Here is a 22,536-nt window from a genome sequence, read left to right as displayed (position 1 = left end):
CAGCCGTGGTGGCTTCTCACTAGGTGGCACCAGACACCAGCGCTAAGCAGGGTGCTCTGGGTTAGGGCACCCTGCCCCTGGGGACCTGTCCCTGCAGCGCAGGGTGGTGGGACAAGGGGTGCCACACTGCCTCTGTCCCATGTTCACGCTGCCACGCTCTGGGTCCTTCCGTAGGGGCTGCAACAGAAGCAGGTTTTAGACATTTCCCCTATGGACAAGGTGCTATCAGCTCCCTCAGAGGGATTTTTTTTTTTTCCACCCAGCTTTTCAGCTGCCGGATCCCCCTCTGCTCCTTGGTGTTTTCTCCTCGCAGAGGTGCAGCTCCAAGCGCCACCCTGTCCGGCCCCACACTGTCCCCTCCCTCCCCCGGTAGCAGCTGAACTCCTAAAGATTGCTCCAAAATTGCTCCAGCGCTTCTATTTCCCATCGATCGTGTTCAACTATTGGTGCACAGCCCAGAAAGCCTGTTTGGGTTGGCTGAATCCTTCCCCGGGTGTTTAACAAATTACTCTACAAAGAGCTAAATGTAGCCACAGAATCATTAGGGCAGCTGGGCAATAATTAACAGCTATCCGTGAGTTAAAGGCCAGTTACCAGGGCACGTGGAGACACGATAAGGGACGTCAGAGCGGGGAAGGGCACGGCGAGATGCCCGCAGAGCCCCGGGGCTCCGGGGGACAGGGCGATGGCGGGGACCACCCAGGGCACAGAGGGGTGATGCTCCTGCTTTTCCGTGTCCTTGCCCTGCCCAGTTGCAAAACCAGGGGCTGCCCCAGGCTGTGTTTGCAGGATCACAGGATGACCAGGGGCTGTGTGTGTGGCTGGGGGGGTGCCTTTCCCCCAGGACATCCCCTGCGCCTGCTTCCAGCACAGCTCTGGGCTCTGCCTGCAGCAAGGATCCCGAGGAAGGGCTTCGGGAAGCGTTGCACAAGGTGAGCGGGACGTTAGCCCGCTGGTGGGAAGTGGAGCAACTGCCCGTTGCCCAAGAGCACCCGCAGAAAGCAGCTTTGCCTGGGGCAGGGGTGCGAACTCCTTGTGCAGGGGGATTTTTGCCTCTCCCCAGCAAACCCCCAGAAGAGAGCAGGGCAGGGTCCCCATGAAGGCTTCTCCTGGAGCAGTGTGCCTGTGCAGGAGCAGGCAGACACCCCCAGGACCAATTCCCCTCGTTTTGCCCCCCGGCCCCAGGTGCAGCCACACAGGGCAGTTGTGCAAGGCAGTACCAGCTTTTTGAGCAACGGCGCCATCCCATTCGTGTCTTGTGCAAAAGGCTTCCGGAAAACACAGGGGAAAAAGGCACAAACGTCGGCACCCCCCAGCCTGCTTCCCACCCCCATCCTCCCCCCAGGAATTTAAGCATCCCCCAGGGACCGCACACATCTCCCGGGGGAACGCGGTAGCATGAGGTCCGTGGCCGCCCTCCTCCTCGTGGGGATGCTCATCGCCTGGATGGAGCTGCCAGCAGGTAATAAACACCTTAGGAGGGAGGAAAGGTGTCCAAGGGGACGGGGTGGCACCCGGCCTGCGCATCAGGAGGGGACAAAGCCCTCTGGGGACCCTCCTGGGCTGCAGCCCCCTCATCTTGCAGGCACCGCCTGGTCCTGCCCGCACGTCCGCATCACCTGCGCCAGGCCCAACCCGCCGAACGCGTGTGACAGCAGCCGGCAGTGCCCCCGCCACCAGAAGTGCTGCCAGGGCGCCTGCGGGAGGAGATGCCTCTCGCGCCCGCCCGACGTCCCCGCGTCCCACGGTACCGTCCCCTCGGAGCCACCTGCGGGGCACCAGGGGCCGCGGTGGCCGTGGCTCTGGGCAGGGAGGTGGCCGTGGCTTTCAGGGCTGGGGGTGGCCCAGGTGCTCTGAGCGCCAGCCCCAGCCCCTCGCTCTGTCTCTCTCCCTTTCTCCAGCGTGAGGTCCCGGCACAGACCGAGGGGCTTCTCCGCACCCCCATGCCACCCCTGGTGACAGCCACCTGCTCGCACCCCGGGAAGGACTGTCCTGCTGGGGACGGGGACAGCTCCTTGCCCACGCTCTGAGACCTCCCTGGCTGCAGGACTGGCTGCCGCATGATGCTACCTGCAGTCTGCTCACCCTCTCCCTTCCCTTCCCCACTGCTGTTACAAATAAAGGAGCTTGTCCCAGGAGAGCTCGTGGTGTGCGTCTCCCCCTCCTGCCCCTCTTCAGGCCCACCCTGGTGCACGTTCCCACTGCTGCTTCCTCCCCGGCATTTGTGCCAGGGGAAGAGGAGGAAACCCTCTGGACCCAGCACATGCTTAGGGGCAGCAAACCCGTCCCAAGGCACACAGACTCCGAGAGGAGGGTTGGAGGGGCTGCGGTGAGACCCGATGGGACACTTCAGGGACCTCCCAGCAGGCTGAAGGGAACTGGGTGGGCAGAGGGTCCCCGGGGGCACCCGAGCTGGGCAGGGCGGTGGGACAGGGAACGGGACCCTCTGCGGGTACCCAGCACCTGGGGAGGGGTTACACAGCCCCGTAACCCAGGGGGGCTGAGCCCCTCACCGGACCTGAGCTGGTAGGGGAAATTTAGCTGAAGGGGAGTGCCTGGGAGAGCCTCCAGGCAGGGCACAAAAGGACAGCCCATGTTCTGTAATTTCTGCAGCAGATCGGGGCCAGGCATTCAGGGGATGCTGAGGCAAGTCGGCAGCGTGCAGCCTGCTGGTGTCAGCTGCAGGGACAGAGTGGCACCCCACAAATGACAGGGACATGCCAACAGCTTGCACGGTGCCCGTGGGGGATTACAAACACTGGGTGAGCCAGCAGGGGCAGGCAGAAGGAGGCCAGGGGCTGCGAGCAGCCAAACCCAGGTGGGAAATTGGACAGCACTTAGGACCAGCACAGTGTCCTCCCGTGGGGACGTCCCTGACCACCCTTATGCCAAAGTGGGGGAGCAGAGCCCCAGCGCTGTCCCCAGGCTGTCCCCGTGGCCGTGCGGGCGCGATGGCTCGCGTGGTGACACGTCCCATCAGTCACAGACATCAGCACCCCTCCTCCGGCAGCGCCAGCCATTATCAGCTATTAAGCAGGCATTTCCATACATCTGGCTAATTTGATAATGCTGCAATTATCCCGGTTTGTTAACAAGATTAAATTGCTAATTGGTTTGATTAAGCACCGAGCTCCAGGCACGGGGTGCCTCCAGCAGTGCTCATGGCCCCAGCCAGCCCAGCCCCCTGTGCCCAGGGCAGCAGATCCTTCCTGGGGGCAGGGGACAGGAGGCAGCTCAGGAGGGTTTGTTACCCTGTAGGCTGCTGTATGGGACCTGCAGTCCTCCACGTGAATGCTGCAGAGGTCTGACCTGCCCTTGTCACCACTGCCACCCAGCTGGGCAGGAAGAGATGGCGAAGGCGGCCAGAGGAGGATGCCTGAGGGTCCCTCAGTCCAGGTTCTTTCGGTTCTGGGGTGCTGCAGGTTGGGAATCACTCAGATAATGCAGCAGCCTCAAATACCCAGCTGGAGCTGTGGCACAAGCCTTCCTGCCCCCCCGGAAGCCCCCCCACCGGGGCTGAGGCTCGCCTGCACCCCGCGGACAGCCAGCACCGCCCGGCAGGAGCAGGGCGACGCACCCAAATGCACACGGGGAAGGCATGACCCTGACTGCGGGAAGCTGCTGGCAGCGGGTTTTGCCTGGAAATCCTTTGGATCTGGGTCTCAGGGGAAGGAGGGAATTCCGCCGTGCATCATAGGTGTTCGTGCCAGGAGACAGCAGGGGAGCAGCGCGCCCTGTGCCAGCCAGGAGACGCTTCCCTGCTGGCTCTGCCCCCATCATCTGCTCCCCCGGGGCTAGAGCAGCACGGGGACAGAGCCCTTGGTCCTCTGCCTGAGGCCTGACCGCAGCCTGGGGCTCGCAGCTGTGGGACCCTCTCCTGGGAGGAGGCCACAAGGGGTGAAGGCTTCACCCAAGGACCCAGCACACCCATCATGTCCCCGTGAAGGGCGCGGAGCCTTTAGGCTCCTTTTGCATGCCGGAGACCTGCCTTACTCCACCTGCCCTCAGGATATGAGGTGGTGGGCCGGTCACTGTTGGGTGATACCAGGTGGGATCCCAAAGGGAGCACCCAACACTCGCTGCAATCCGCAGGGACAGGACCCAGGGGGGCTCCCCAGGGACCCGCCAGCACCACACCAGGAGCCTGGCTCCGCACAGGACGCCCTGGTCCACCCCAAAATGGAGACAAAGCAGAGGACGGAGAAGGAAGGTCTCACCCCCAGTATGCCCCTTGCACACTTGAACATCTTTTTAATATTTTCTTGCAGCCTTCTCCCTGCGTATTTCATGCTCTGGCTCAGTAGTGTGGGTGATCAGGGTCTGAATACAGAGCAGTTTGGCGCTCCGGAGCGATGCGAGACCTTTTCAGGAGATGATTCAGACCGGCCTAATAAGAATTACTACAGCTTTGAAAACCTTTGCAAAGGGAGGGTTATTTAACTAGCCCGGGCCAGGAGTGGGATGCTGTAGTCCCAGTAGGATGCAGCAATTGCATCAAACCCGTCAGAGGAAAACCCCTGGGTGAGCAGATCCACGCTGTGCCCCTGGCCGGGTGCTGAGCGCAGCCCCCGCCTGCTCTGCGCAGAGGCAGCAGCGTTTCGGGAGGGAAAATGAGTCAACACCCTTCTGGTCCCCGCATACGAGGAACAAATACACCTCTGCAGACTAGCAGGCCATCCTCCGCTGAAGGTCAGCGTAGTTATGAATTCACCCTGTGCCTCAACACGTGGGGTGTTTTCTTTGTTTCTTTGAGCTCGGCTCCCCCGTGGCCAGTCCCTGCAGGCTGCAGTCGAGGTGCTCATGGCCAGACCAGAGCTCTCTTGCAGCTGGGGCCCTCCAGCGTGGTCTGTCTGGTGGCCTTCGTCCTGCTCCAGCCTGCTCCCCTGGCCACGACCACCCTCACTGGCACCGGGGGTGCAAAGCAGTGGGAAGCCTTTGGGACCCTCCCTCGTCCTCTCTTCCCTTAAGTGCTGCCAGGAGCAGCTTCATCCTGGTGCAGAAGCAGCTCTGGGGTGGCCACACACGTGCCGAGGGGCAGCAGAGCTGTAAGGGCCCAGCTGAGCCGTTTGGCCCCGTGTCCCCACCGAATCCCCCTGGAAATCCTCGCCAGGCTGCCACCAGCTGGGGCTGCATGCCCAGGAAGCCATCAGATGAACCAGAGGCACTTGGTTCCCTGCGCCTCTGCCATCGGTCTGAGCATCGGCACGGACCCCCTGAGGTCGGTAAGGGATGAGCCTGATGCAGAAGCAGGCGTACAGGTAGCATTTCTCTTCGTCCCTAATGCCAGGGGCCTGGGGACCTAACACCAGGGACATGGGGACCTGCCAGCTTAGCCTGCTGCACATGGCCAGAGCTGCTCAGCCAGGGGGTTCAGAATATTTTTGGGAGTACGTAGAGTCTCTCCAACACGCACAATGCCATTGTTTCAGGCTACAAACCCACCCTCAGAAAAAAATACATTAATTAAAAAGCAAAGGAATAAAGCAGTGGCAGCACCCTGCAGCTGGGGGAACCCCTGCATGCCAGCAGCCCCTTGTCCCCATGCAGCGGGGACAGAAACCTCTTTCCCCTGCAGCCAGAGCTCAGCACGTGGAGGCTGGGCAGCGGCGAGGGCAGGAGCTCGCCCAGCCTCCTGCAGCTCCCAAGCCAGACCCGCAGCCCCTCGGACAGGCACCCCCGCCATTCCGCAGCTAACAGCTTCGGAGCCCCTGAAGGCTCCCACATGGAACAGTGCACGGCCAGGAAAGCATCCCCCAGCCGCCCACTGAGCACCAGGGGCCCCGCATCCCCTCCCGGGCGCACAGCTCACCAGGACCCCCCCAGCCGTCCCCAAAGCCACCCCCAGCGGGCAGGGGGCTGTTCACGCAGTCGGGCAGCACGGACAGGCTCCAGCTGCAGAGGGGAAGCTGTTTCCAAGCTCCTTCAGTCGCATCCTGTAGAGCAGGGCACCGGCAGCAGCACCAGCACGGGGGAATTCCTGCCTCTGCAGCCCTGCCTGTGCCAAGGCGCACGCAGATGCTCCTTCCCCGATGGTTATGTAGGTTAATAGCATGCGACGCGATTGCAAGGCACAGGCAACCGCAAAGCTATGTCAATATTTAGCGTTTACACATTTGGCTAATTAGGGAGCAACCTGTGATTGCCTCCGAAGGAGGCAGGGCTGCGTCGCCCACCTCCCTCCCCCTCTGTGTGTGCTCCTGGTTCGGACGGGGGAAACGTCGGCTCATTATTTCTGGAGTTCTCTGGCCACAAACGGTCCGTCCCGAAATGCTGTGCCCAGGCGCTGGATGTCAGAAATCATTATCCTAAATACAGCTCCATGCATGATTCATGAAGCTGGGCTTCACATTAATCAGGGAGATGGGCGAAAGCGGAGCAGCGTTGCAGACCGCTGTGCACAGGCAGGCGAACGGGAAGATGAGATTTGGACCTCTGGGGCTAAAATCAGAGGGATGGTGCAAATCAGAGAAACAGCCACAGTCCCAAAACAATCAGAGCCTGTATGAGCAGAGACCAAATGCAGGCAATGGGCTGATGCCCAAGTACCTTTCTGCTTCAGGAGCTGCTGCGACTCGATCACATTAATGAGACCAGGGCAGCCGGCACCGTGGCTCTGAGCAGCCTCGGGGATGCTCGGCTGCTTTCTGCATTAACCCTGGTCTGGGCACTGCGCTGGGCCAGTGAGTGGGACTCACACAATGATGTCCTGGCTCTGCACAGTATAACCACTAAAAATAGAAAAATGTGTTTTTTTTTTCTGAAATGTCACTGGGAGGTTCCTGGGCAAGCTGGGTTTCTGCACCGATGCCACGCTGCGCTCCAGAAATCGGGATCTTCTTGGGACACAAATGCTCCTTCCATTGCTCCAGGGCTCTGGAAACCAGGGAGATGTGTCATCTCTGTACCTGGATCTGCCTAAAATACAAGCCCTGGGCCCCGACAGTCAAACAACCAGTGAGGGTTGTCCTCGGTGTGCCAATGGCGACGGAGGACGGTGTGGTGCAGCAGGATGCTGCGTGCATTTTGCAGGAGCGAGTGTCCGCACCAGGCTCAGCCCTTTGAGTTCTGTCCCTGCATCCCAGACTGTTCTTTTGCCACTCGTGCAACCACTCCTGGTTAAAAATAAATAAATAAATAAATAAACCCACAAAAATGCAGTGACAAGCAGCCAGGCCAGCTGTACAGAAGGGGGAGATCCATAGCTGGCACTGTAAAACCTAGGCCCTGAGATGAAAGCAGCAGTGACCCCCGCATCATGGAGGAGGCAGGCAGCACCACGGAGCCCCGCAGCCCGGCTGGGCTGGGACAGCTTGGGCAAGCGGGACCCCCAAGCACGACCCCGTGAGCCACCACTCTGGGGTGGTAGAAGCCTCCGTGCCATGGGGAGCCCCTGTCACCAAGCCCACCCCATGGGAACCTCCCCTGGGGAGCCCCAAGGCAGCCCCCACGCAGGACACCAGCCTCGCCGTCGGCGGACGGGTGCTCATCCCACCACTGGGGCACTTCCACTTCTGAAACACCAAGATCAGCGACCATTTATCAAAATATATAGGTTTGGCTGAAATGTTCTGTCGTGCCATCCCAGCCTGGCAGTGGCCGATGGGTCCCAAAGCCGGGGGCAGCTCGCTGTCCCCAGGGCCGGTGTGCTGCCCTACGGCAGCCCGGCGTGCTGGCTGAGCAGGACTGACTGGCTCAGGGAAATGACATCTTGCTTTATGCTAACCCCTTATTTTTGCATGGAGAAGCTGGTTTGCAGCTTGTCTCCTTATATCAGGGCTAAACGCTGATGTGTAAGGCTGTGCTATTTCTGGAGGTCGCTGGGTTGCCAGGATTTTCTGTACAGGTGGAACTTGGGGCCACTGCGTGTGATCCCTGTAAGGTGGCTGTGGCTGTACTCGTGAATTTATTGTGCCTGTGGCCATACTCCTGAATTTATTGTGCCTTGTTTGACTCTGGCACCAACACCACAGCAGGATCAGCCCTTGCTGTTCACCTCTCTCTGCGCTGTGTTTTAGGATATGTGTCCTGGCCGGATCAACCAGGGCCAGAGACAGCGCAGCGGGAGGGATTCAGCACATTGGAGTTGTGCTGTAAGACGTGGCTGGAGGTGATGTATATCCTCCGGGCATGTGGAAGATCTCCAGACAGTAAATCATTGCTACTTCCATCCCTCAGCACTGCAGCACCTCCCCGCTCCCCCTCCGGAGGTTCCCTGTCTATGTAAAAAATAGCCACCGCTGCGCTAGGGCTCTCCAAATTTTCTCATGCTTCTGATTATAGCTTTTAAGTTGATCCACAAGCCAAGGTCTCCGGTGAGTTCAGTGAATTTTCATTAATCTTGCCTGGCTTAGGAACCCAGTGGGCTTCATGAAACTCCAAGCCCAAAGCATTTTAGGCTGTCGGAGCCTGCCACGGTGCTCGCGCTGCGGGAGGACGGGTGGATGCTGGTGGCACATCCACGGGTTCTGGGGCAGGTTCGGGTCCGGAGGGGCTGGCTGAATAATTTCCCTGCACTGAGCGGGCTGAAATGCCCCTGCCACAGGCACCCTGTGGCTTTTTTTGGGGGAAAAAGAGGGATGTGGAGTGGGACTCTGGAACAAAGGTGTGCTTGGGGCTCCCCGTGCAGTGCTTGGGGATGCTCCGGGGAGAGGAAAAGATGCTGGGAGACAGGAGGTGGCAGGGCAAGGGCAAGGGCAAGAGAAAGGGGAAAGGGAAGGGCAACGGCAAGGGCAAGGGCAAGGGGAAGCCCCTGGCCCAGCCCCTCTCACCCCGGCGAGACCAAGGCAGCAGCAGCGCGGAAAGCTCCAGGAACCAGGAGCATGAAGAGAAACCCAAACGCCTTTACCACCAACAGGCATAAAGAGCAGGCTTTTTCTTCTACCCTAATTTAGCTCTTCCTCTCTGGCAATGAAGATTTTTTAAATTCCCTCTGTGCTGGTGTCCCCAGCACCCATCAGGTGCCACTCGCAGCGATGTCCCTGCACTCGCAGCCACCCTCCTGCCTTCCCACAGTGCAGGTACCAGCAGCTCCGTCCCTCTCAGCACACATCCAGGGGCCTTACAAGGGCCCGAAGATTTCCCTTTTAATTAAAGGAGCTCTGCAGGCAAGCTCCACTCATTTATATTTCCCTTTATATTTTAATTTATTGCTACATCAGCTATTAACAACCCCCCCACAAAAAAAAAAAAAAAAAAAAAAAAGGAAGCAGAAAGGCGCAGAGCTGACACAAGCCGGGCGCCTTTCGGGATGACTCACTGCAGCACCGAGATGGCTGCTGGCTTCGGATTCACCCTGCCTCTGCCTCCAGCCCGCGGGAGGGAGCGAGGCGAGAGGCTTCGTCCCTCGTCGCCGCGTGGACGGAGGCTTCGCCACGCGGTTATCGGCGACATCCCCCGCGGGCCTTGGTGGGAGAAGGGCTCCCTCCCAGAGGGGCAGCAGGGGGAAGACGTTGGGAGGAGGAGACGGCGAGGCGTTTCCAGCTGACCTGATTTTTCTGCCTGCTTCCCTCGCCACATCGCTGCGAGTTAGCTCAGGAGTGGCGGCGGTTCGCCCGGGGCCGCGGGCGCGCTGCTGGGTGCCCCGAGCGCACCCCCTGCGCTGGGGGAGAGCCTCAGGGCCGGACCCCCTTTTCCTGCCCTGCATTTCAAGTGCCAAAGCTGGCTAAGGAGAGAACCAGCCCTTTTTCAGTCCTTCGTGCAGCAAGGGGAGAATTCACTCGGGTACCATTTATGCTGCAGCAGAGCCACCCCTGGAAGGACGCGGTGACACCAGCACGAGCCTGGGCGAGGCCAGAAGGTGACCTGGGCTCTGCAGGCTCCCCCAGGGCTTTGGGGCTGCTGCTGGAAGCACAGAGGTGTGGGGACACGCAGGGACACCCTGCCCCGATCCCGGGGTGATCCCCTGCAGCCTGCTGTGCCGACGGGCAGGGGCATGGGGTGCAATCCTGCACCCAGGGAGCCCCAGCAGCTCTCTGCCTCACACCGCTGGAGCTGGCAATGCTGGACAGGGGGGGCAGGCTTGGGTCTGCCCTGCAGCAGCACATAAATGGGGCAGGGGGGATTTACAAAGAGCTGACCGGTGCAGAGACCGGGTGTGAGTTGCAGCGGATGCCCTCGGAGAGCCCAGGGGTTCCCCCAAGGCAAGGCTCCCTCCCAGAAAACCAGCAGAGAATTGATTTCAGAAGGGAAGAGGAAATTCTCCCCTTGGCAGCACATCAGTGACAGGCAGAGCAAGCCCCAGGGGGCAGCACACCCTCCTCGCCCCCCCAGCCAGGCCGAGAGCCGTGCTGCCAGCAGCCAAAGCTGGCCGCGCTTATCTCACAGCCTCCAGGGCTGCACAGCCACCCCAATCGCCATAAAAATAAACGCTTTTGCCTCGTATCGCACAACAGAGGAATTTCCCTCCGTTGGTTTTCCTTTTTTTTTTTTTTTCCATTTTTTTTTTTTTTCCCCGAGGCCTCCCTCCAAGTCTTCCCTCCCCCCTCCCTCCGCTGCCTCCTTGCCGTGTCAGCAGGCGCGGGGCACACGCTGGCACACCACGCACATGGGGACACGGCGACGGCCCCGCGGCAGCGCAGCGCCTGGCGCAGGGACGGGGCTGGCACGGCACGCAGCCACGAGAGGCGGGCACGCAGCAGGGGGAAGGATGCTCTCCGCCGACACGAGCTCCCAGCCGGCTGCCTGCGTGCCTGGAGAAGGGTGAGGGCCTGCAGGCTCCGTGCCCGAGCCCTAAAGCAGATGGGTTTGCCCTGGAGGGTGGCGCGAAGCCTCGCACCGCGTAAACTGCCGGTCCGATTGAGCTGCTCGGTGCCGGAGCAATGAGCCATCGCCGCACGGGCACGCGGCCATCACCCAGGGAAGGTCTCAGAGCCTCTCTTTGCCGTCCCTCTGCTCTGGCAGCCGACTTTTGGGGCAGTTGGAGCTCTCGCCAGGCCACGCGGGGATGGCGGCGGGTGGCGGCGTCCCGCTGAGCTGACCCCGACCATGCGCCCGACCCGCTGCCTTCGCCCACCTCCTGCACGGGGACAGCGGGGAGCTCGGCGAGCCGGGCAGGGCTGCCCAGGACCCCTCAGCACCCCCAGCCCCAGGAGGAAGATGGAGCAGGATGGCGTGACGGGCACCTGCGAGGGCCGAGGCGCGTCGCCGGCACGCCGTGGGGTGGCACGCTGAGCTCAGGGCCCCGCCGTTCACCCCCAGCCCTCCTGCTTCGGGGCGCTTCGAGCAGGTAAGGCGATTTGGGGTGGGGGGGACACGGGTTCCCCTGCCCACCCCGCTCCCAGCCCCGTGCAGCCATCGCGGAGCTGCCTTTAACCTTCATGGGGGAAACCACAAAGCCGATCATGAGATGGTTTTGCCAAAAATTGGGTTTGTGTCCCCCCCACGGCTGGCAGCGACACCTCGCACCCATCCCCAGCTCTCCCAGGGGAGCTGCGGGGGGATTCCCCAGCCCCCCCCCCCATCCTTCCCCCCCCCCCAGCACAAAGCCGCCGGGCGGAGCTGGAGGGCGGCACCCAGGGGAGGATGGAGGGGGGGTGACGGGGCGGGGACCCCCCCCCCCAACCCTTCCCCTTCCTTCCCATCCCCTTCCCCTCCCCGCCCGGCCCCGCGGAGCTGCCGCCGGCCCCGCAGGGCTCCGCGGCTCCGCGCACGCTGCGGCGGGGGCGGCGCGGCTGCAGGTGAGCGGGGGGGAGCCGGAGCTGGGCAAGTCGGGGGGCTGCATGCTGCGAGGGGCGGGGGGTAGGGGCAGGGACACCGGCACACCGGGCTGAGCAGGGACCGGGGAGGAGAGGAGCCGGCAGCCCGGGATGCTGCGGGGAGCTCGGCGCACGGGGTAGCCCTGCCGTGCGCTCCGGAGGCGGGTGTAGGGGAGCCCCTCCGCCCCCGGGTCTTCTGCGCCCCCCCGGGAACCTCAGGGCAAGGTGTGGGGTTGCCCCTTTTCCTCCCCAAAGCTGTGCCCCCAGTACCTGGGAGCAGAGGCTCCGCACGCGGCAGCATCCGCAGCAGGCGCTGGGCTCCCGCTCCCAGCCGACCCCGGAGCTGTTGGTAACCGCCCCCCTCCTGCACCCCGAAAAAGAGCCGGGAGTCCCCCAGCCGCCTGCCCCCAGCTCAGGGCACTTCGGTGGCCTCCGAGCACACGGCGGCAGCTCACGCTCTGGCTGCAGAGAGCTGCCGGCAGCGGGACACCCCTCCGTGCTCCCCCCGCCCCAGGGTCCTGAGCACCTGCAGCTCGACGGGCCCGGGGATGCTCAGCGGCGGGGACGGGGCACATGGGCATCCCAGGGAGGGTGTCACCTCCCCAGTCCTGCCCCAGCCGCCCCCAGCATGCAGCCCATGGATGGGGACACCCCCCGGGACGTCAGCCAGCCCTGCTGTCCCCCCGGATTCCCCCAGCCCTGCCCCGATCCCACGGGCATCCCACCTGGGGCTTGCCCCAGCAGCCTGCCACCAGCACCCCGGCACACCTGGGAGGTGCAGGGCCACAAGCCCAGGGCGACAGGGTGCTTAGGGCTGGGCTGCAGGCGAGGGATGAAGGCTTTCCTCCTCTGCGTATTTCTAATGGCTCCTCTGAGACCAGCCCCACGACTCCCCGCCGGGAAGCCTCGCTGAGCTGTAAGTACAGGGCTTTTTATTTGGGCTGTTCATCTAAATCCATCGTACCTGCTTGGAAAACCCCTGTGTGCAATACTCCCTGCTCTCGCCGCATCCCCACTCGAATATCTATTAGCATCTCCCTGCCCACTCCCCTGGGTCCCCTCCGCCAGTTGGAATAAATACACAGAACTTCCCTTTGAAAGGCTTTCAGGAAAAAAAAAAACACGCGTTGTCAAGGGAAACTCTTCCAGCATTTCTTACAGATATGCTTGATCCGTTTTAATATTTTTTTGCTGTCATAAATGCATATATCAGAGCTTTTTTTCCTCCACGAGATACATATTCATTTGAATGCCCGGTGCATGGTTCACGCTGGGTGTGTGGTAGTTTCCCTACAACAGCTCACAGAACATTTCAAAATCGATCACAAAGAGCCTGGCTTGATCTGCTCTATTTTTCCAATCATTTATGGAGATTTTGGTGCGACTAAAAGGCAATTTTGCAAATTCACGTTACTCCAGACAGGCACATTTGTATTCTCTGCCCATTGTGATTTTAAAAAAAAGGAAAAAAAAAAACCAACACACCCAACCTTCCCAAAGCCAGCTTCTGTCTCCCAGCCGCTAACCCCGCCGATGGGACAGATCCTGCCAGGCAGGTCCTGGCTCAAGCCTCGGCGGTGCTCCAAAGCTGAGCTGAGCTCGCCATGAAGCGAGCAGGCAAAAGAGTTACAGAACTATTAATTGCTGCTCTGCATTCCCAGATGAAAGCCGTGTGTGGGCAGAAATAATTCGCTCCGTTCAGAAGCAAATGTCGGAAGGGAGAATCTCGGTCCGCGACCCCCCTCGCCCCGCTCCCCGTGCAGCAGGGAGGAATTTCCCCGGGATCCAAAGCTCGCCCATCCTCAACACTCATTTTTCTCTTGCCATAAGGGCCCAAAGCTCGCCCATCCCTCAATTTTCCTCCTGCCATAGGGGCAAGGCATCACCCACAGCCGCACGGCGCGAGCTGCTCCTGCTGAGCCCGGGCATCGCTTTGGGCTCACCCCACGCTGCCAGCCCCATCTGCAACCCCCAGGCTTGCCCCATCCCGGCCCCAAAGCCACGTCCCCGCTGACCGGGATGGCGTTTGGCCTGGCCTGGCCCCCCGGCTGCAGAACAAGGCACGAAGAGGTTCGGGGGGGCACAGGACGGGCTGCAGCCCACAGGCCCACCCCCGCGGCCCCTGCCTTTGCGCGCAGCCTGACTGCATGAGCATCCTTCTGGAAGGAACCTGGATTAGTCATCCCCACCCCACAGATGGGCTGTGTGATGTCTTCCCTGGAAAAGCCGATCTGTCGCAGAAATCCCAGTTTGTCCCCGAACAGGAGCGCCTGCGCCCCTTTTCTCCCTTCCATGTAGCATCTAAAAAATTGATCCTTTTATTTTTTTCACACCCCCCCCCCCCTTAGAAAGGAAAGCCGATGAGTCCATTAAGCTCGGAGGCTTTGCACAAAAGAGTTGCCTCCTCCAGACAAGGGGAAGCGCTTGCCTTGTGGTGCACAGCCTGCGTCTTTATCAGCCCCGGTGCCGAGACGCAGCCGAGGTAGCAGATGCCTCTGCCGGGCTATTTCACATCCAGCTGGCATTTGCTGCACCCACTGCCCCGCTCAGCCTAAAAACCCACCTCTGCGGGCTATTTCCAGCCCTGGCTCCAGCTCTGACCTCCAGGTTCAGATGCAAAATCCCCCCAGGGCCCTCTAACCTTTTCTATGTCACCGTGCAGGCACCAGAAAACGCACAGCCCCCTCTCCCTGCTTTGGTGCTTGCCCCATAAACCCCTCGAGGTGTCCGGTGAGCAGCGTGGGGTGAGGGAACCCACCTCGACCGACGTCTTGGCCCTCGGGGGCTGCAGCCAGGCCGGGCTATCCCACCGGGCTGGGGGCTCCCCAGCATCCCCACGGCACCTCTTCCCCCGGCTCCTGCTGCCCGTCCCCAGCCTCTGTCCTCGCATCACCCGAAAGTTTGAAAACTGCCATGGCTGACGCCAGACGGGAAGGTGAGGGACTTTTCTAACAAGCAGTGGGCTGATAAAAGCTGTGGAGGGAAAGCTTTGAGACCAGAGCCAGAGTCAGAGGGTCACAAATTCCTCTGCAACCACTAAAAACTTCAGCGCTGCACAAGTCACATCAGCAATGAGAGCGACTGCAAGCAGGGCTCATGAGCAAGGCACATCCAACACAGGGGTTTTCCCAAAGCAGATGATGTGGGGGGAAAAAATGTAATTTTGGGGTCTCGGAGAGCAGACCCAGTGCCCTCCTGAGGGCACCAAGGCCCCGGCACCGCTCCCTGCGAGCTCCACTGCGCCCCTCCAGAAAGGGCGAGAGGCAAAGGAGGTAGGTGGAGAAGTCTGGTTGCAAGGTGACTTAGAGCACAAACCAAGTGCTCGCCTTCTTATTTTAAACCTCTGGTCAAGGTGGACAAATGCATTTTAGGGTGTGCGAATGCTGCTCTGTGTTAGATGTTGTAACTCTTGCTCGTTAGCAAATGCAATTGGTGCTGCGTGGCAAAGCCCAGCGCCCTGAAACTTGTAAAATCCTGAAACGTGGCAGAAAGCAAAACTTCCCTTTTTATTTCCCTGCTAATACACAGGCCTTTCATTCAGTCATCAGTGATTCTGAATCATGTTTTTGTTATGTTTCAACACTATAAAAATAAATCTTAATATTTTACGTGACGGAGCACACAAGAGGAAACAAAGAAGGCAGACGAATTGTTTTGACATTTCTTCCTCTGAAATTCTCCCCAAGACTGACACCTGTGAAAACGCTTTGATCTTGGCAAAACTACCACGGCTCCTGGGTAGATCATGCCATCCAAGGACTTTTTGGCCAGGTCCAGTTAGCGATGTAGGTGGTCGGGCTACAAATCTCTTTGGCACAATTTGATGAGCGCAGGGCAGCACAAGATCTATTTTTTCCTTGGGGGATAAATCTTCTCTCCAGTGACTAATTGCGTGTTTGAAGGAGGAAAGCCCCACAGGGGAGGTGCTGGAGATGCAGAAAATTGCCTTCGTTAGGCCACTGGCGATCTGCAAATGGAGATATTTTAAGAGGTAAAAAAGGAAGGAAAGTCTCATCTGGAAAAATAGGTTTGGTTGTTGTTTTTTTTTTTTTCCTTCTTCCCCAGTAAAGAACAAATGCCCAAAGCTGCTCCTCCCCCCCCCCCATCCCTCTGTCCCTCGCTGTCCCACACACAAGCATCCCCCTCGCCCCCTGGGGACCTCCTGTCCCCCCCGCGAGCACCCTCGAGCCGCGCTGTGTCTCGCCCGCAGGTGGACCAGCCCCCGCTCTGCTGATCATGGTCAACAAGACCTTAACCTACTGGGGTCCCGGCTTCGAGGAGGACGTTATCAACATCAACGTGGGGGGGCTGAGGCGGCGGCTCAGCTCCAGCGCCCTCTCCAAGTTCCCCGACACCCGCCTGGGGCGCCTGCTCTCCTGCGACTCGGAGGAGTCCATCCTGCAGCTCTGCGATGACTATGACGTGAGCGCCAGGGAGTTCTACTTCGACCGAAACCCCGGCTTCTTCCTCTACGTGCTCCACTTCTACCAGACGGGGAAGCTGCACGTCATGGAGGAGCTCTGCGTCTTCTCCTTCTGCCAGGAGATCGAGTACTGGGGCATCAACGAGTTCTTCCTGGACTCCTGCTGCAGCTACCGCTACCACGAGCGCAAGCTGGAGGGCCGGCACCACAACTGGGACGAGGAGAGCGAGGTGAGCAGCGTGGACACGTCCCCGGACGAGATCTCCGACATCAACCACGAGTTGCTGCGCTACAGCACGCTGCGCTGCGGCAACGCGCGCAAGCGCCTCTGGCTCACCATGGAGAACCCCGGCTACTCCATCCCCAGCAAGCTCTTCAGCTTCGTGTCCATCAGCGTGGTGCTGGTCTCCATCGCCACCATGTGCATCCACAGCATGCCCGAGTACCAGGACGCGGACGAGGCCGGCAACGTGCTCGACGAAGCCGTCCTGCACAAACTGGAGTATTTCTGCATCTCCTGGTTCACCTTCGAGGTGTCCTCCCGCCTCCTGCTCTCCCCCAACCCCAAGAAGTTCTTCAAGCACCCCCTGAACCTGATCGACATCGTCTCGGTGCTTCCCTTCTACTTCACCCTCATGGTGGACCTGACCATGGGCAGCGACTCGGAGCTGGGCAACCTGGGCAAGGTAGTGCAGGTCTTTCGGCTCATGAGGATATTCCGGGTGCTGAAGCTGGCTCGGCACTCCACGGGGCTGAGGTCCCTGGGGGCCACCTTGAAGGTAAATGGGCTCCCTATCTCCATACCTACCCTTATTATCAGCTCTGGGCTGGCCGGGGGATGCGGAGGTGCCCGTTCCCAATGGGTTTCCAGCTCTGGGTGGCGTGTGAGAGCTTGTTTGGGGTGGTGGGCTGGGCTGCTGGGGTGTGCTGAAGCAAGGCAGCGTGAGGAGTGCTGCACGAGTCCTCCTTGTGCGCACACCCGGAGCAAACAGGAATTCACGCCTTTGCTGGGAGACTTGGTGACTCCTGGGTCCAGCCCCACCGTGGTGGGCCAGCACCATACCTGGTGTCAGAGCAGAACGAGCCATGCAGGGGTGGGTGGTGACGTCCCACCAGTACACCTCGCTGGGTTAGCCACGGGGTCTGGGACCACGGGGAGCCACCCCATGGCACCACAGGGCATGCAGGGCTGAGGGAAGCTGGCTTCAGGACTAGGCCCTCAGGAGGACAAGCTGGGTGAGGGGATGCTGAGAGCGCCCCAGGTCCCTGGCACACTGGGAGGTGGCACCCACACACGTTTGGGGAGAGGTCCCCAGGCTCCACGTCACGCCCCAAGGCTGCATCTCACCAGAGCCACCCCCCAGTACCCGGGGAGGGACTGGGGAGAGCAGCTGTGACAAGCTTCGAGGCACGAAGCTGTTGTGAGACCCTCGCCAGCCCGGTCCCACGTCCCCGACCTCCATCGCTGCAGCTCAGCCACCCCACATCGGTCTCTGCTGTCCCCACAGTCCCTCCGGCCTCCTCATGCCGAGGGTGACGTGTGGCTGAGCCACACGTGTTGGGGAGGGTGAAGCCATCCCCTCACCTCACAATCCAGGCGATGCAGAGGCCGGCTAGCCCAGCCTTTGATTTTCTCTGCTTCTTGGTGACCACCTCAAGAGAAACCCCCAGGCCGGTCCCCAGGCCCACCAAGTGTGGCAGCAGATGCTCGAGCTGCACACAGGGAGGACACCACTAGCACAGACATCTTTGCTCCTCCTGGGGCTGCCTCTGGCCCCGCTTCCAAAAACCCACGCTGGTTCTCAGGCTGGGGACCCCGCCGTGCTGGCACGGGATGTCCTGGCATCAGCAGGGCTCGATGGCCAGGGCTGGCCCCGCTCCATAGGGCTGGGTAGAAAAAAATCAATGCTTGAGCGTGGCTGGGGAGGAGGACGGGGTCCCGGGAGCGTTATTTGAAATGAAGGCACCTGCGGTCCTACCCACAGCATGCTTGTTCCTGAAAACCCACCTCGGAAGAGCAATGAGCAAGCGGCACGCACATGTAAAGCAGCTCGCAGAATTTAAATCAAACCTTTCAGGTGGGAAGGGCTCCCCCAACCTTTCCCGTGCTCCACACAAATGTGAACGACGCGCTGCGGCAGGGCAGGGGCTGCCGGGCTCCCTGCACATCGTCGGGCAGCAGAGGGGGGACGTGACCGAGCGCCGCTGCTCGGGGACCCCGCGCCAGCTGCAGGGGCTGAGCGACACAAGGCTGCCTCAGCAGCTTGGCGCTGTGATTTACCGGGCACATAAATTACAACGCCTTGTTCATCATAATTTATTTCCTCCTGCAAGAGCATAAAGCAGCAGCAGCAGCAGAGGAGCGAAGCCTGCTAACGGCCAGGAAGCGGGGCGATGGCTCTGGCACGGCGAGTAGTTGCTGCCCTGCCACAGAAGTGCTAGCAGAGGGATTTCTGCCCCTGTGCGGCGTAAACGCAGCGGTCTGCAGATGATCCAGGGGGCATTTAATTTGGTGACAGCCTTCCCACGCATCCGTGCTCTTCCTCGCTGCCACGTACCGACATCTGTGACAGTGGGTGCGCTTCCCAGGTGGGGGCTCGGTGCTGGCCTCCCCCCAGCAGCTGATAAGCTCCATCACATGGAGCTGATAAGCTCCAGCCAGGAGCAAGTCTTCCGTGGCCAGCTGATCCGTCTGTGAAGCTTGGAGCTCTTTGTCCTTCCCCAGGAGCTCTTGGAGTTTCTCTGGGGCATTTGCAGCCACAGGTGATGGTGGAGGAGGAGGATGTTATTTCCCTTGGTGTTACTGGCATTAGCTGAGCAGCTTCTGCCTGCAGTATAAGCAAAGTCTTCGTGCTCCCTGCCATGAATCCACCTCCTTTATGTCTTGCCTTGACCGCAGAAGCTATTTTCCCATGTCTTTTGCTGTTTGCTTTGCTCAAATGTTTCGTTTAGTCATTATGTGGTCTCCAATAAAGCATTCTTTGGCTGTTGGGAGACTGAAAAAATAATACAATCAGAGCTCTGATTTCCTTTCCCCAGAAGATGAGGAGCAAGTTGGCCGATCAGTGGGCAAAAACATCCAAGAAATTTGCTTGTGGTGACCAGGCAGGGACAGAACTGCAGCATGGGCTCAGCCCTGTGAGCTGCCGTTTGCTCTTACCCCGTTGCACACCTCTGCTGTCCGTCGTCTGTCTGTCCCACGGCCACCACACCCTGTCCCCAGCCCGGCAGCCCGGGTGGCCCCAGTGAGCCAGGGGCGCAGTGCCCATGGGGATGGGTGCTGGGGCCAGCCCGGGCTGGTGCTGGGTGGATCCCAGGCTGACCCGATGAGCGGGGCTGCGCCGATTCATACCGGTGCTGAGGCAGAGCAGTCGGTTTTGCTTCGAGTCTCCCATGGAGCAGCAGCAAAAGGGAGATGGAATTATCTCCAAAAGAGCAGTTCCTGTTTAAAAACAAACAAAAACAAACAAACAAACAAAAAACAAACAAACAAAAAAAAAACCACCTCCCCCAGCACAACAGCCAGCGGCTGTGTGTTCCTGTAGCATCTCTGGTGTCCTGTAGCCAGGTCGGACACAGGTTAAATTCACCAAGAACCCCAGCGTTGAAATGTCCCCAGCGGTGAGGCTTCAGGGGACAGAATCGGGCAGGGGGCTGCTTCCGAGCAAAAGCCTGCCGAGCCCTGCAGGTGGTGAGGGGTGCAGGAGGGGCAGGCGGTGGGGCCACCCGGGGCTGGGACAGGAGCTGGAGGCAGAGCTGAGGCTGCAGCAGAGGCGCCCATCCTCCCCGTGCTCGCACATCACCGGCGTCTCAGGAAAATACAAATCACCTCGCTTAGAGCCTGCCGGTCCGGTGCTTCCTGGGGACCTGCCAAGATAAAAGGAAAATGTGTCTGGAAGCTGCTAGCCCAGATCAGGCTGGAGCGAGTGATGGAGCCAGGGCACAGCGTCTGCAGCGGGAACCCTCAGTGCAGGGCCCAGCTCCTCTCCTGGCTGCCCCATGGGGGTGCCAGGGGCTGGCTTCCCAGCCACCCCACTCACCCCAGGCATGGATCACCCACGCACCCCAACCCTAAGCCCACCTGGGTGAGCTCCCACTCCCCACCCTGTGTTCCCCACACTGCGTTTGACTTCCATGTGCTGCCACTGCCCCGTGATGCCCACGAGACGCCTGTGGAGGTGTGCAGGGGGCTGCACGGGGGCTTTGTTTGTGCTGTGGCACCCCAGCACCCTGGCCACGATGGTCCTCGCTCATCGCCACCCCGCTTTGCCTTCCAGCACAGCTACCGGGAGGTGGGCATCCTGCTGCTCTACCTGGCCGTGGGGGTCTCCGTCTTCTCCGGCGTGGCCTACACCGCGGAGAAGGAGGAGGACGTCGGCTTCGACACCATCCCGGCGTGCTGGTGGTGGGGCACGGTCAGCATGACCACGGTGGGCTACGGCGATGTGGTGCCCGTCACCGTGGCGGGCAAGCTGGCCGCCTCGGGCTGCATCCTGGGGGGCATCCTGGTGGTGGCACTGCCCATCACCATCATCTTCAACAAGTTCTCCCACTTCTACCGCAAGCAGAAGGCGCTGGAGGCCGCCGTGAGGAACAGCGAGAAGAAAGACCCCGAGGACACGGAGAGCTGCTCCAGCCACGACCGGGACTCGGAGGCTCTGAGCGAAACCTCCCTGGGCAGAGGCAGCCCCGACCGCCGCGGTCTGACCCCCGGCGGCCTGCCCGCCCCCTGAGCACCCCGGGACGTGGCGGAGGGGCCGGGCTTCCCCGTCTCCCAGCCCCACACAGGGGACAGGAGGGGCTGGGGACGGTGCCCACCGGCTGCAGCCACCCCCAGGGCGGTGGGAGGCAGCAGCTGGGGCAGTTTGGATGCGTCTCAGCTGGACATACCCCAGCCAGGGGACAGGAAGGGAGAGGGGAGAAAAGAAATGTGGGTGGCCCCAAACAGGCGCTGCCCTGGGTGCGTGAAGCGTGGTTTTCCTCTGCCCTAAAGTTGTGTGTCATCTAGGGCACGGTGAAAAAGCTTGGGGTGAGATGTACCCCACGCAGGTCGGTGCCAGCGCTGGTCCCAGCCTCTCCCTGCCCGTGTGTCCTCAGCTGGGAAAGGCCTCAGGCAGCCCAGCAGGCTGCGGGAAGGGGACGGAGCAAAGTGAGCCTCGGAGGAGCTGCGGTGCCCGGCTTGGGTGAGCCTCACTGCCCCCAGCCCCTGCGGCAGGACCGGCTGCAGGAGGTGGGCTTTCACCGCTCCATCCTTGCTCCATCCCTACCCGTGGGGCTCCTGCACCATGGGGCGTTTGTTCCAGTGCTGCTGCTGCTGCTGCTGCTGCTGCTGGCACCCGGCCCACACAGCAGAGAAGAGGCAGAGTGCCTGCAAAGGGCTGCCGGGGAGCAGACACAAGGGATGCTCCTGGGCACCGAGAAGCTGCCTTGGCCACTGCCGTGTGCCCCTGGTTTCCAGTGCTGGAGGAGCTGCCGCACTGGGGCGATGAACGAAGCCCGAGGGATTTGACACGTGCCCTGCTCCCCAGCCTCGCCCCGCCGCCTCGTCCCCCTGCCCTGGTGCCAGGCAGGGGCAGCAGCGGTGCCAGGGGCTGGGGGGCATCTCCCCCATCCCCACAGGGAGCTGAGCCCCCCGGGGCTCCCCTTTGCAGAGGAGGCAGCCCCGGCAGGACAGAGGAGACCTCGTGCTTCTCCTTGTCACCCCCCTGCCTGAGCCCCTCTCAGCTGGGCACGTAGGGCACCCCCGTCCCGCCCAGACCCTGATTCAGCTGCACACGTTCAGGGCTGCTCCTGGCACAGCACTAACTCCCTACAGAGCTTTTCCTTGACCCCCCAGCTCTCTGTCTGGAAATCGTGCAGCAGTTCTGTGCACACAGGAAAGTGCCCAGCAAGCCCCAAACTACTCCGATGGCTACAGGACGGCCCCAGCCACCCGCATCGCAGCTTGTCACTGGCCGTCCTGGCTGGCGTTCAGGGCACCGCGCGGGGGACACCGCGGTTGGTGACAGCTCTGCCACAGCGACCTGCTGGCCACGGGGATAAAAGACAAAACCGTGCGGGTCCAGCCGCCCTGAACTCAGGTGGGACCAGGGGATCCCCGGGGAGCAGCAGGGGGTGGAGGTGCCCACGCTCCTGGCGCCATCGAGTCTTCCAGTACGGCCGTGCCGTGGTCTGCCCCGCGCTCACCGCCCGCCCCGGACCAGCTCCCGCTGCACCGTTACTTGAACAAAGGAAGGAGTTTCCCCTTCTCTCCATAAATACCCCAGTAGCAAAATGTACAAAAAAAAAAAAAATGTGAAGACTAAATTACATGTATTAACTAAGAAGCATTATGCAAATAATTAAAAGAGCATGTAAATTAATTTTCTATCTATGCATGGGATGCATACGGTATATTTTATTAAAGATCTGAGTGACCCA

At 60.8% G+C, this 22,536-nt stretch overlaps 2 protein-coding genes and 1 long non-coding RNA gene across 9 annotated transcripts in view; 2 read left to right on the top strand and 1 right to left on the bottom strand.

Annotated features, from left to right (window-relative positions):
- Window positions 1-12,024, bottom strand: part of LOC310882587 — a 13,277-nt gene extending 1,253 nt beyond the window's left edge. Inside the window, exon 1 of the long non-coding RNA XR_014573035.1 lies at window positions 11,964-12,024. This is a non-coding gene — a long non-coding RNA (uncharacterized lncRNA). The remainder of the gene's footprint in view (window positions 1-11,963) is intronic.
- On the top strand, window positions 75-2,138 carry LOC310882805 (caltrin-like protein 2). 2 transcript variants are annotated; one of them, XM_083802063.1, is made up of 4 exons: window positions 75-932; window positions 1,346-1,462; window positions 1,586-1,747; window positions 1,902-2,138. In XM_083802063.1, exons 2-4 carry the CDS (start codon window positions 1,399-1,401, stop codon window positions 1,904-1,906), a joined length of 231 nt encoding a protein of 76 aa, XP_083658189.1. In that variant the 5' UTR covers window positions 75-932; window positions 1,346-1,398; the 3' UTR covers window positions 1,907-2,138. The 2 variants fall into 2 exon arrangements, with proteins under 2 accessions (XP_083658189.1, XP_083658188.1); XM_083802062.1 differs by having other exon boundaries at window positions 76-932; window positions 1,186-1,462.
- KCNS1 (potassium voltage-gated channel modifier subfamily S member 1) lies at window positions 8,386-22,536 on the top strand. Of its 6 annotated transcripts, XM_083801518.1 has the most exons (4): window positions 8,386-11,224; window positions 15,904-16,306; window positions 16,511-16,895; window positions 20,394-22,536. In XM_083801518.1, exons 2-4 carry the CDS (start codon window positions 15,930-15,932, stop codon window positions 20,847-20,849), a joined length of 1,218 nt encoding a protein of 405 aa, XP_083657644.1. In that variant the 5' UTR covers window positions 8,386-11,224; window positions 15,904-15,929; the 3' UTR covers window positions 20,850-22,536. The 6 variants fall into 6 exon arrangements, with proteins under 6 accessions (XP_083657644.1, XP_083657641.1, XP_083657640.1 ...); XM_083801515.1 differs by having other exon boundaries at window positions 8,396-11,224; window positions 15,904-16,895; XM_083801514.1 differs by lacking the exon at window positions 8,386-11,224 and adding an exon at window positions 11,589-11,675 and having other exon boundaries at window positions 15,904-16,895.

This window comes from Anser anser (genome assembly GCF_964211835.1).
Source record: "Anser anser genome assembly, chromosome: 16".
In the NCBI taxonomy this organism is placed as follows: domain Eukaryota; kingdom Metazoa; phylum Chordata; class Aves; order Anseriformes; family Anatidae; genus Anser; species Anser anser.
The sequence above is the reverse complement of the archived record's forward strand: the minus strand, read 5'-3'. Positions and strand labels throughout refer to the sequence as shown.

Excerpts from the sequence above, each read along its gene's own strand:
- LOC310882805 (XM_083802063.1), top strand. The coding sequence starts at position 1,399 with ATGAGGTCCGTGGCCGCCCTCCTCCTCGTGGGGATGCTCATCGCCTGG. Across the intron at positions 1,463-1,585 it reads CTGGATGGAGCTGCCAGCAG|GCACCGCCTGGTCCTGCCCG; the intron begins GTAATAAACACC and ends CTCATCTTGCAG.
- KCNS1 (XM_083801513.1), top strand. The coding sequence starts at position 12,267 with ATGGGCATCCCAGGGAGGGTGTCACCTCCCCAGTCCTGCCCCAGCCGC. Across the intron at positions 12,610-15,903 it reads CCGGGAAGCCTCGCTGAGCT|GTGGACCAGCCCCCGCTCTG; the intron begins GTAAGTACAGGG and ends TCTCGCCCGCAG. Across the intron at positions 16,896-20,393 it reads CCCTGGGGGCCACCTTGAAG|CACAGCTACCGGGAGGTGGG; the intron begins GTAAATGGGCTC and ends TTTGCCTTCCAG.